The following is a 12,506-nucleotide window of genomic DNA, read 5'->3' on the forward strand; positions in this document are numbered from 1 at the left end:
AAACCAGCTAAAAGTTATCGGATTGGTATATTTGTGTTTTCTCTTGAGTCTAAAAAAAACAAAGTAGTTATTTTATTTAAAGTTGGTGATTATTTTAGTTTTTCAAGTTTATTCATTTATTTTGAGAGACACAGAGACAGCATGCAAGCAGGGGAAGGGCAGAGAGAGAATGGACAGAGGATCTGAGGCTGGCTCTGTGGTGAAAGCAGAGACCCTGATGTGGGGCTCGAACTCACAAACCTTGAGATCATGGCCTGCGCCAAAGCCAGACATTTAACCAACTGAGCTACCCAGGCACCCCAAGTTTGTAATTATTTCAAAAGAATACAGAGAAATAGAAATGTGTATACAAGATATCTATGATTTGCTTGCTTGTTTCCTAAAAGAAGGTAAATTTAATACATAATGTTCTTTTATGTGCTGATAAAGTTAAATATATCTTAAAGATAAAAAACTTTAATCATTTATGTGCATAGTCATGTATCTGTGAATGGCTAAATACATACATGTAAAACTATATGAAGCTTAATACATATGTTTATGAATATATATATCCATATACATACATACATATATATATACAAAATATATGTTTATGAGAGCATAAGTGAAATTAAAAGTTCTGAGAAATTGACATCTGTTTGCTTGTATTTGTAATGCCTTTCTAGATGGTTCTTTTTTGAAGTAAACTGACTTGTATTATTTCTTATAATATTACCTCAGTATTAATGGATTTATTTATAATGAAAAGTTTATGAATCTTTACTCAAAATTTTATACAAAATATATCAAACATAAAATTATAATATGGTTTTTGTTTCTATAAAATAACCAGATTAGGTTGTGTCCAGAGAAGAGGGGTTACAAATACTCTGTTAATTCTCTAAACTTTTTGGAAAACTCCCCAATCGTTTTGACAAAAAGGATTTTTATTTCTTTTTAAGTAGGATTCAGGGTACCTGGGTTGCTCAGTTGGTTAAAGTCTGAACACTTGATTTCAGCTCAGGTCATGATATCATGGTTTGTGAGTTCAAGCCCCTCATGGGGCTCCATGCCTTCAGTGTGGAGCTTGCTTGGGATTCTCTCTTTCAAAATAAATTTTAAAAAATAAAATTAACATTCCAAATTTTGTGTTTCTTATTGTTATTTTTTTGATAATATTATCTAATTTGTATAAGATGTAGGTGAAGTAGGGAAAAAGAGAGCCATTCTTTGAATTCTTGCCTTAGGCCCCTAATTTAAGTGGTAAAGTTACCCAGAGATTGGAAATCTCCCAGAGATATAAATGTTTTTATTTATTTTTGAGAGAGAGAGAGAGAGAGAGAGAGAGAGAGAGAGAGCATGAGTAGGGGAGGGGAAGAGAGAGAGGGAGACAGAATCCAAAGAAGGCTCCAGGCTCTGAGCTGTCAGCACAGAGCCCAATGCAGGGCTTGAATTCATGAACCACAAGATAATGACCTGAGCGGAAGTTGGAAGCTCAACTGAGCCACCCAGGCGCCCCCAGGAAATATCCTGGAGATTTAATTATGATCTTTAAACAAAAAGGTGATATAATCACAACTGTTTGAGAGACTTAGTCAGCAAATTGTAGCATAAATGGAACACAAAAAGACTAGGTATAAAATGACAAATCTCTTTATTACCTGTCTATATTATAAATACAAAAAGTGCTAGACAGTTAGGCATGAGCAAGGAAGGATAAAGCAGACACTGACCATAGCCTAGCAGCTACCCCCTGAGAGTTAAGAGCCATAGCTTCAGAACCTCCTCTAAGGGCTAACAGAACAGGAAAGGCCTAGCCACAGAACAGGCTCAAAAGCCACAGAGGACTTCCAAGAGCTGAGCATGTGCACAAAAGATGCAACTTGACCTTACAGTCATAGAAACTTCTCATTAGAAACTCACAAATATACAATTCATAAATATATACAATGATAACAAAAGGCACCATGGGCGGCATGTGTGCAGAAGTCCAAATGTCATATAACCACCGTCAATCAAAAATCTCAATCAATATGAGGTTATATTTAAGCTACACACATCTTGAACACTGAATTTGCAAATTTAACAATTTTAGCTTTTTTTTTCAAATCAGAATATTATGAGTTAAAGAGACAAATAAGGAATTATATTACCTCCATTCTTCCTTGACATAAAAACCAAAATACATAATAGAGATCTTCAGATGTGTTCACATAGACAGCATCTTCAGTCCAGTTCGCAGAGAGAAAGAAGTAGACATTAACAGCCACTTCACATTTTTCATCTTCAGATCCTTTCAAAGGAATGAAAAATTAAATAATCTTTCACAAAATTAAATTTACATTAAATTAGTAAAGACAGTTGTCAAGGGCGCCTAGGTGGCTCAGTTGGTTAAGCATCCAACTTCAGCTCAGGTCATGACCTCGTGGTTTGTGAGTTTGAGCCCCGCATCAGGATCTGTGCTGACATCTCAGAGCCTGAAGCCTGCTTCACATTCTGTGTCTCCCTCTCTCTCTGCCCTTCCCCTGCTTGCACTCTGTCTCTCTCTGTGTCTCAAAAATTAATAAATAAAAATTTAAAAAAGACAGTTGTCATATTACTTGGTAAGATCAATTTGAGAACATCTACTACAAAATAAGTTTCTATATGAATAGAATACTAAATTTGAAAAAGACCTAAAGTAGAATAAGGCTGAACTCTAAATGTCAAATAAATTTTTAATTAATTGTTATAAAGATGACTTAATACATACAAATACAATACATTTTGCATAAAAAGTACTTTTATTCTTTATATACATTGCTGCATAAGGAATCATTTGAAAATATATTTGGAAAACATCCTTAAAATATTTATAATAGAAACATCATTAGCATCTCATCACAGCCCTCTCATTGAAAAGAAGGGAGTGTGCTTATGTGAGAGTGTCACTAGAGATATAGATAAACACATGAATACATATACATATATAATTTAGCTACTTTGAACTCTGTTAGACATACTATCTGTGATACAATAAAAAATGACATTGCAAGAAAGCAAAACAACATGACCTATATTCAAGTGGAAACAGTAAAAACAGATGACCCAGACTTAGAATTATATCAAGATTATAAAATATTTATGATAAATGTGTTGAAGTATCTATAGAAAAAGATTAATATAATTGGTAAACAGAGAATAAGGGAATGAGAGATTTGGAAACAAAATCTAAACAAACAAATAAGATATCCCAGAATTGTGGAGAGAAAGGAACTAATTATGCTAAGCTGAGAACCTATTATTTTTTATTAATGGTGTAATATTCCCAGGTACTGAAACAGCATAGGGGACTGGATATAGTTTCTTTTAAACATAACTAAACCTCCTAGTAAAGGGACCAATAAAATTTATTAGGTAGATAATATTTGCCACAGAATCCTAGTAAGTAGTCCAATTTTAGAATTGCTTATGGTTAACAAACCTAAAATCTATTGTTTGTGAGGCATGACTTCCCAGAAAATATTATGTAGGCTATGCAACTTACAACTGAATTATAAAGTAGAGATGGTTCACAAGCTGAAATCTTCCTGCCATGTGCAAACTTATTTAGATATCTTATGTATAACTCTGGAAAAGAAGAAGCTAGGAAGCCTTGCAGAACGTTCCAAACATTTTCAACCTTACCAAAGTAATTTAACTGCTAATAACTTTTGACATTATAAAAATTATTACTAAATTAGTCATAAACTAATCAATGCGTGAGATTATCAGCAGAACAGCCACACAAGAAGAAAATATTAGTAACTTTCATGATGTCAATAAAAATCATATCTTCAATGTGCTGAGATAAAATGACTCAAACTTGGCTATGCTAGCCTATATAATCAACTGATAAATTTTCCTTTCTATTTTATGAAGGAGTTTACATAGTATTAGATGTAACTCTTTATTGAATATTTGGGAGACCTTTGATAAAGACAATCTATTTTCAGTGTTTTTCTTTTTGGAAAGATATTTTAAAACTATTCAATTACTTTAGAGATTGTACAAATATTCAGATTTTATATGTATTATTGAATCAGTTTGTCAACTAGTGTTTTTCTATGAATTTATCTATTTCATTTAAGTTGTCCAATTTATAGATACAGAATTTTCTATAATGATGTACCTGATTAAACATTTGGATTTGACTGAAATATCATCCCCTCTTCCTCTTAAAGTCTCAAAAAGGAGGTAATGGAAAATAAAAGTGTTAATTCACAGGGAACGAGAAGGGAGACAACAGTGAGAAAATATTGTTTTTTGAGCAAGTTTTCAATAAATTTCAAGAAGTTGAAAAGACGGTGGGAATATAGTGAGTAAATTAGCAGAATGGCAATAATCAAAAGTCTAATTACAGGGCATACTTATAAAAAAATCAAACTTGTCTACTTAGCAGAAATCTTAAGATTTTTAGGACTTAAAAGTGTCTGAGAAAATAGTAGTCTGGCAACAGGGTGATTAGTTGACACAGCTTTTCTCTCAAATCACAAATGCAGATAATTATTCTGACCCATCACTCACCTCCCTGCTGGCCCACAAACAAATATTTGTCAAGGTTTATTCTCAGGGGAAAGAGGATCTTAGAGGCTCCTGCATCAAGGATATCAAGCTCATTAGGATTACCCCATTGAATGGCCAGCTGTCAACTTACAACCCTCTTATAGAGCTGCCACTTATCAAAAACCATGTTCACATGGTAAGCTTCCAATAAGTCCTGTTAGGTCATCGCCATTAAGTATGATCATCCAACATTTGGCAGAAAGATTCCAAATAAGAAAGAACAAACCATAATTAAAAATACTTACAGAAACTGAGACACTGAATGGAGGAGAAAAATTTAAAACCAATCAAAACTATAATATTCTTAGAGTTATATAAAAAAGTTATATTGTCTATACAAAAGGTGGAATGTTATGGTAATTTACAACTTTAGACAATAGTAAAAATGTCTAGAAAAGTACAATGTAATAAGAAATAAACACTAGTTCTCATATATTTAATTGAGAGAGTAGATTAGAAAATAGGACAAAACAAAAAGAAATGGAAAAGATAAGAAATTATGAGAAAATGAGACCAATTCTGGGGATGCAATATCAACTTTTTGGACTTAGAGTTACAAAAATAGGAAACAGAAAAGAAGAATTATTAATGCAATAATATAGCGACTACCTAAAAACTGAAAGACACATGCTTCCAAATAAAGGGTTTATCAAGTGCTTACACATGAACAAGAATACAATCATGGGAATGTAAATTGGTACAGGAGGTATATGATCCAGTAAATCCACCTTTGAATATTTATCTAAAGTTAACAAAAATACTAACTTAAAAAGATATATGCATCCCCATGTTCATGAAGAATTATTTACAATAGCCAAGGCATGGAAGCAATCTAAGTGCCCATCAGTGGATGAATGGATAAACATGTGTGTGCATGCACAAACACAGTCAGACATAAAAAAGAAGAAAATTGTTCCGTTTGCAATAACATAGATGGAACTTAAGGGTATTGTGCTAAGTGAAATAAGTCAGACAGAGAAAGATAAATACAGTATAATTTCACTTATATGTGGAATCTAAAAGGGGAAACAAACAAACAAATATAGTCATAGATGCAGAGAAGAGATTGGTGGTTGTCAGAAGAGGGGAGTACCGGATGGGTGAAACAGGTGATGGTGATCAAAAGGTACAAACCGCCACTTAAAAAATAAATAAGTCCTGGAGATGCAATTAATGTACTGCATGGTGACTATAGCTAACAATACTGTATTGTATATTTGAAAGTTGCTAAGAGAGTAAATCTTGTAAATTCTCATCACAAGAAAAAAAAATGTAACTGTGTATTGCAATGGATATTAACTAGACTTCCTGTGGTGACTGTTTTGCAATATATACAAATATAGAATCATTATGTTCTATATCTTAAACTAATATAGTGTTAAATGGCAATTATATCTCACTTATAAAAATTTATAATTCGCAACATAAGTCCCAACATAGTGAAATTTCAGAACACTGGGGCAAAGAACATAGAAAAAAGCTTCCAGGGAGATAATTACAAGATGGATATAAAAAATCAGGGGCTCAGTCAGTTAAGCATCTGACTTGGTTTCAATTCAGGTCATGATCTCATGGATCATGAGTTTAAGTCCTGTGTGGGGCTGTCAGTGAAGAGCCTATTTGGGGTTCTTTCTCTCTCCCTCTCTGCCCATCCCCCATTCCTTTGTGTGTGCTCTCTTTCTCCCTTTCTTTCAAAATATTTAAAAAGTATTTAAAAAATCAAAAGGTGGCTTAGTGTATACACAATTTCACACTACTGGATGCCTTCCTTTCTTTTCCCTGTGTCATATATCTCATAGATTGTCATATAAGTACTAGGAGTATTATATAATCATTTCTGTATCTGTGTCATTGTTTTCCTCAGATGGCTGTTGGTTCCAATTATAATCTTGCACATATATTACTTAGTATGTGGATGGGAAGCGTGTGTGATGGGAAAACTAAGTCAAAAAGTATAAACATTTGTAATATTGATGGATATTGCAAAATTACCTTGCTCAGCTTTTATAGTGATTTTACATTTCACAAGCAATGCATAAAATCACTCAAATTTTTTGCCAGATTTATTTATAATTGAAAAAGTATCTACCTATTGTGTTTTTAAAATTTGCTTTGTTCTCTTTATGAGTAACGCTGAACACTCTCTCATACATTTAGGAATACTTTCTATGCCTCTGAACAGTTTTTGTTTATTTGACTGCTTCTACGATGTCTTTCACAAACAGACATTTTTGCTTGATTGTAATCAAGTGACCAGTTTTTCTTTCTGGCAACTAAATTTTGATTGGTATCTATAAAAGGTCTTCCCCATCCAAATTTAAAAAGTAATTCTCCAACATTTTTCTGATATTTTTATCATTTAAATCTTTATATTTAAAACTTTATTGGTATGAATTTAACTCAGGGTATGCTTAGTAAGATATAAATCAGACTTTTTTTTTTCCAGATGATTATCAAGTTGTTCAACCCCAATTATTCAGTAATTCTTATTTACCCTAATGATTGAGATGGAAATTTTATTAGATGTTAATTTTTCTCCATGAGTTGAATTTATATTTGAACATTGTATTTTGCATATTTTTGACTATCAGTGCAATTGTACAATATTCTTCATTAATGAAGCTGTATAATACACTTGACTATTTGGCAGAACTAAATCTCTACCCCACAACCAACATAACGTACTCTTACACAGTATGCATGGCATTATTTAGTTAGTTTTCCAGGCAGACTTTAATAAATAAAACAAACAGAAGAACAGTGTTGTTATTTTATTGAAATCTTAATAAATATGTGAATAATATTTAGAGATGAAATCTTTAATACATTAGGTCTCCTTTCCAACAGCATGGTATATTTTTAGAATTTCTTTCAGATTTTGTGTCTTTGTAACTATACTGTGGCAATATACAAAGTTTTCTTAATGTAGAACTTACATAACATTTTTGTTAATTTTAGTCCTGGGTATTTTCATATTTTCACTGCTGTTTACAGGAAATTGTTTTTCCAATTAAATCTTTTAATAGTTCTTATCTATATATGAAAGCCACTTATTTTTATTTAATAATTAATTAACATAATCCTGTTACTGTACAATTTTTTTATAAGTGATATAAGTGAAAAGCACTAAAATACATTTGGTTTTTAACACTCAGATTTATTTTTAAAATCTTGAATTAAGGCCTGAAATTATTAAATGTAAATAGAAATAACAGCAGGTATTTAACAAAAGACTTGAAAGTGGAGCAGTGTGGTAGGAAAAAGTACTTTTGATCAAGATTGCTTTGGAGATTCAGTATTTGCCATTCTCCCAACAATCATTACAAAATATAAAAGTCATTTAAATGAGCAGATTATTAATTATTACAATATTTTATACCAGAAATAAGAGCCACTACTTGTAAAGAAAAAAGGGGGAATTTGAAGTACATATTGGTTTGCCATACCAATTCACATCACGGCACTCGTTATTGACTTAGAAAAAAAATACTTCACTATCACATATTAAATGTTGTAAATGTGTTTTAAATTTGGTGAACTAAGCTGCAATGATCACAAGCTTTAAAAAAGAAAGGTATTCAGAGAACTTCTCTCTTCATTTTTGCTATGATTTCATCTTTTCTTAACCATAATTCATATTATCTTATTTCACTTCACAACTCATTATCCACTCTGTCAGTATCTCCTTTTCTCAAACCTAATAACACACATAATGAACATAGATGATGACATTGAAAAGAAACAGTGCATGTCAGCTCTTTCTCAAGTTGTGCACTGTAGACCAATTGTCCTTGAAGGGGCTTCTTCTAATTAATTATCATCCCTTCTTTGTAGAGCAATCATATTGGCAAGAATTGATTGGGCGTGTAAGACACTTCATTTAGTTGGTAGAAAAATCTCTTAATTAAAATAATTTTACTACTGGTAAAATTAATGCACCCCGTGCAAATTTACCAGCTTGATTTTAATGTTCCTCTTCAATTATATTTTATGAGAAGAGAAGGAAATGAGATCTTAATAGAAACAAGCAGAACAAAATAAGTATTGCATAAAATGTAATTATGTTTACATACTTTTTAAAATTTATCCTAACTTCTTTTTTGTTTTGAAAACTTGACTGGGAGAAGTTGCTTGTTGAATCTTTGTACTGACATTAAAAAGGAATTGGGATAGCTCTACTTATTTATTGACTATTAAGTTTCATCACACTGGCTTCTTTAGCTTGGACAGTCCAAGTAATTTAGTAGATTCTCAGATGTGGAAGACACATACTTCATCTTTTCGGTAATAATTAGCTATGTTCATTAAGTTCTGAACACAGTTCCATGAAAGGATAATGACTAAATACACTTATATTACCTTGATGATAATTGCTCAAAGTTGATTTATGCATGAACAATTTTGACTTCATATTGCCCCCATGTCTTAAAAGTGTATTTGTTTTATTTTAAAGTAAACTTACTTTACTTTGTCATTCATATAGGTATGTTTACTGAGATGATTTATCCACAAACCATTTGATTTCCTATTACTCCTCCTATTTTTCCTAAAAAATATATTTGCTATTTTATTTTTGTGAATATGTTCCCTGTAGCCATTTTTAGTTCCAAAGAATTTTAATGTTTAGAATAAATTAAGTGTACACATGCATTATTCCTACTTTGAGACAAAGAAAAATAGAGTATAAAAGTGATGCAGGCACTGAAGTCCATGAACTGTTTTGGCTTTAACAGCAGATTATGTTTCTCATACATTAGAACATTTGGGGAGGCTTTAAAGATCTCCTATGTCCACTTCACCACAATTCCACTTTGATTGTTCTGTAATGGAAGTCCAGCAGTAGTAGATTTTGAAAGTTCCTTAGGTGAATGATTATATTATGTGCTCAAGGTTTAAAACCACTGAGCTAACATACTGCCTAAATAGTCCTGAGACCAGCTCCATCAAGTAACTTCTCTAACCTAAGTGGTTGTTTGTTTTGTGTTTGTTTGCTCTTGTTTGTTTTGTGTCATTTTTAAAATAGTAAGTATTCATAACACAACCTCTGAAGTTCCTTTTAGCACTAACATAAAATAATCAACAAGTCATTGCTCTCTTCTACCACTTTTGGTCTTACGTGTGATTTGCTTAATGAACCGATAACTATTTTTGTCATTAGGGGTTGTTAACTCTCCAGAATATCATTTTATGAGCATCATGAAATAAATTATCATGTCTACTGTCTAAAAAGCTAATTGTTAGTTTACTTCAACACTGTTTTAATGTAATAGTAGTGTTGTAAGTGCAGCTTCTGTCAGTTGAATAAAATAAGCCATTAGTTGAGAACAGATATATCAAATCTACTGATTTTCTGATTGTTGGCAAACTATCATGCCAAAATATCATTGACAGAGGAGTCTTTAAAAGATTTAACTGAAGTGTCATACAGTTTTAAGAATGTGGATCAATTTGCATGAATTAAGTCAAATAATATACAAAGTATAACCATAGAACAGAAAATTATGTTTATCAAAACAATTTTGAAACAAGAACTGCCATTGTATAAAATAATTAGAAACATATTTGATAAAATATGTGTTGGAATTATTTCATTTCAAGTGTGAAAGCCAGAAATCTCACATTCCTGTTGATACCTCTGTCACTTGCTGTCTGTATTCAATCCATAAACAAGAACTTCCATGTATTTCAATCTTCAATCCCCTCACAATATGACTGCTCTACAACTATCAATTTCCTTGTCTTGAATCTATTTCTACACTTGATCATTTTTTTAAATGTGTCAAACTCTACAGTGATTTTTTTTTTATTTTTTAACCTTTAATCATTTTGGAAAGACAGAGAGACAAAAGTGTGAGCAGAGGAGGGGCAAAGAGAGAAGGAGACACAGAATCCAAGCAGGCTCCATGCTCTGAGCTGTAGGCACAAAGCTCGACGCTGGACTCCAACTCACAGACCGTGAGATCATGACCTGAGTAGAAGTCAGACTCTCAACCCACTGAGCCACCCAGGCGCCACTCTACACTGATTTCTTATGCCTTTTAGAATAAAAATACAAATATTTAACCCAACATTTTAGTTCTGGCATTGCGCTCTCCCCAAGTCTTATCTCTACTCTTGTTCTCAGAGTTCCAGCCAGGTCTTCAAAGGATTCATCTCTTCTAACTTAGCAGAGGTTTTTGTTGTTGTTGTTGTTGTTGTTGTTGTTGTATTTTTGTTTGTTTTGTTTTGTTTTTTGTTATTTAACCCACTTTTTAGGGGGTATGTTTGACATATAAAATGTTTCAGATATTTAATGTATACAACTGCATGTCTTTGTAGTTACATATAGATCTGTGAAACTATAATCAAAATCAATTGTCATAAACTTATCCATCACCTCTAGAACTTTCTGCCCACCCCAATTTTTTGTTGCTTATTTTGTTTCTTTTTTTCCTTTTGTGATAGGATAATTTAATGTAAGATCTACCCTTCTAGCAAAATTTTAAATACATAACATAGTATTGTTAATCATAGGCCCTATATTGTACAGTAAATTTCCAAAACTGCTTTATCTTGCATAACTGAAACTTTATATCCTTTGAAACTTAGTGTTTTAAATTTTTTTTTCAACGTTTTTTATTTATTTTTGGGACAGAGAGAGACAGAGCATGAACGGGGGAAGGGCAGAGAGAGAGGGAGACACATAATCGGAAACAGGCTCCAGGCTCCCAGCCATCAGCCCAGAGCCCGACGCGGGGCTCGAACTCACGGACCGTGAGATCGTGACCTGGCTGAAGTCGGACGCTTAACCGATTGCGCCACCCAGGCGCCCCGAAACTTAGTGTTTTAAAAATATAATTCCCTCAATCTAAAATGCACTCTTCTCCAACTTCTCTACCCTGGGCTCATTCTCTGTAACTCTGTTCAAGAGGCATTTAATCATGGAAACCTTATCTACCTCCCAAGTTACTCTTCCAATTGCCCATGTATTTTTCTCTTTTTTTTTCCTTTGGTTATAGGCTTTCATGAGAGGCTATTTCTTTCTATAGGAACATTTTATTTCAGTTTATAATAACATACTTATGATTGTATGTACCCAATAATTCCCCTCCAAAAAATAGATCTACAAGAGTAAGGAATAGCTTTAGTTTCCTTCATGACTGTGTATCTGTGCACCAAGCAGAATTCCTGGAATGTAGTTGGTATTAGGCACATGTCTATTATAGGAACAAATCAGAGAGCTCAATTACTAAATGCATTTTTATATTATTTTGTGTTTTGAGATATAAAATATTTTATATAATTGAAAAATGAACACTTACCTAATAAATTTTGCACTGATTCAAGCAATATAAAAAAATATTGGATTACCTTTAAATCCCACTTGCCACACATATTTAGACTGAGGAGGATGAAGGACTTTGTCTTGGCAAATATCATGGCTGATAGTTCCACAGTAGCAGGGGTATAGATGAATTAAGCAAACATTCTTCACAAACCAACATGAGTATCTTGTGCACTCTGAAGTACATACATACTAGAAAAGGAAGTAATGCAAAATGATATACACCCTATTGAAATATGTTTTATAAGTATTTTGCTTATAAAATATACAGCTAATTTCCAAAAGTACCAATTAAAGTTTATAAGACATACCTTTTATACAACTTTTTGCTTATTTCTTCTATTCTTTTAAATTCTCTTTCTGTACCATCTTCCTCATGTTCATGTTCAAAATACCTATGTTATATGCTTTTGGCTGGATTGACTCATTCCTCAATCTACAACAGTCCCTTACCCTCCGTTTCCTGGAATGTGTGTGTGTGTATATATGTCACATATATGTCTCCTAGCTGTGTGTTAGCCTGAGATTTCGTACTGTTGAGCACACATCCAGAGTGGGGCAGATACCATGACCATCCGGGGATCCCACTGTGGCCAGGAGGAGTCCCTGACCAGAA

General features: G+C 32.7%; 1 protein-coding gene across 1 annotated transcript in view; it reads right to left on the bottom strand.

The window, feature by feature from the left end:
* Positions 1-12,506, bottom strand: part of LOC121029632 (protein eyes shut homolog) — a 388,431-nt gene that overhangs the window by 20,207 nt on the left and 355,718 nt on the right. The window contains exons 7-8 of the mRNA XM_040473866.1: positions 11,917-12,082; positions 2,136-2,275 (exon numbers count right to left, since the gene is read on the bottom strand). Of these exons, the coding sequence (XP_040329800.1) occupies positions 2,136-2,275; positions 11,917-12,082 (306 nt within the window). The remainder of the gene's footprint in view (positions 1-2,135; positions 2,276-11,916; positions 12,083-12,506) is intronic.

The sequence above is a fragment of the Herpailurus yagouaroundi genome, unplaced genomic scaffold, assembly GCF_014898765.1.
Source record: "Herpailurus yagouaroundi ecotype Mexico unplaced genomic scaffold, PumYag 139, whole genome shotgun sequence".
Classification (NCBI taxonomy): domain Eukaryota; kingdom Metazoa; phylum Chordata; class Mammalia; order Carnivora; family Felidae; genus Herpailurus; species Herpailurus yagouaroundi.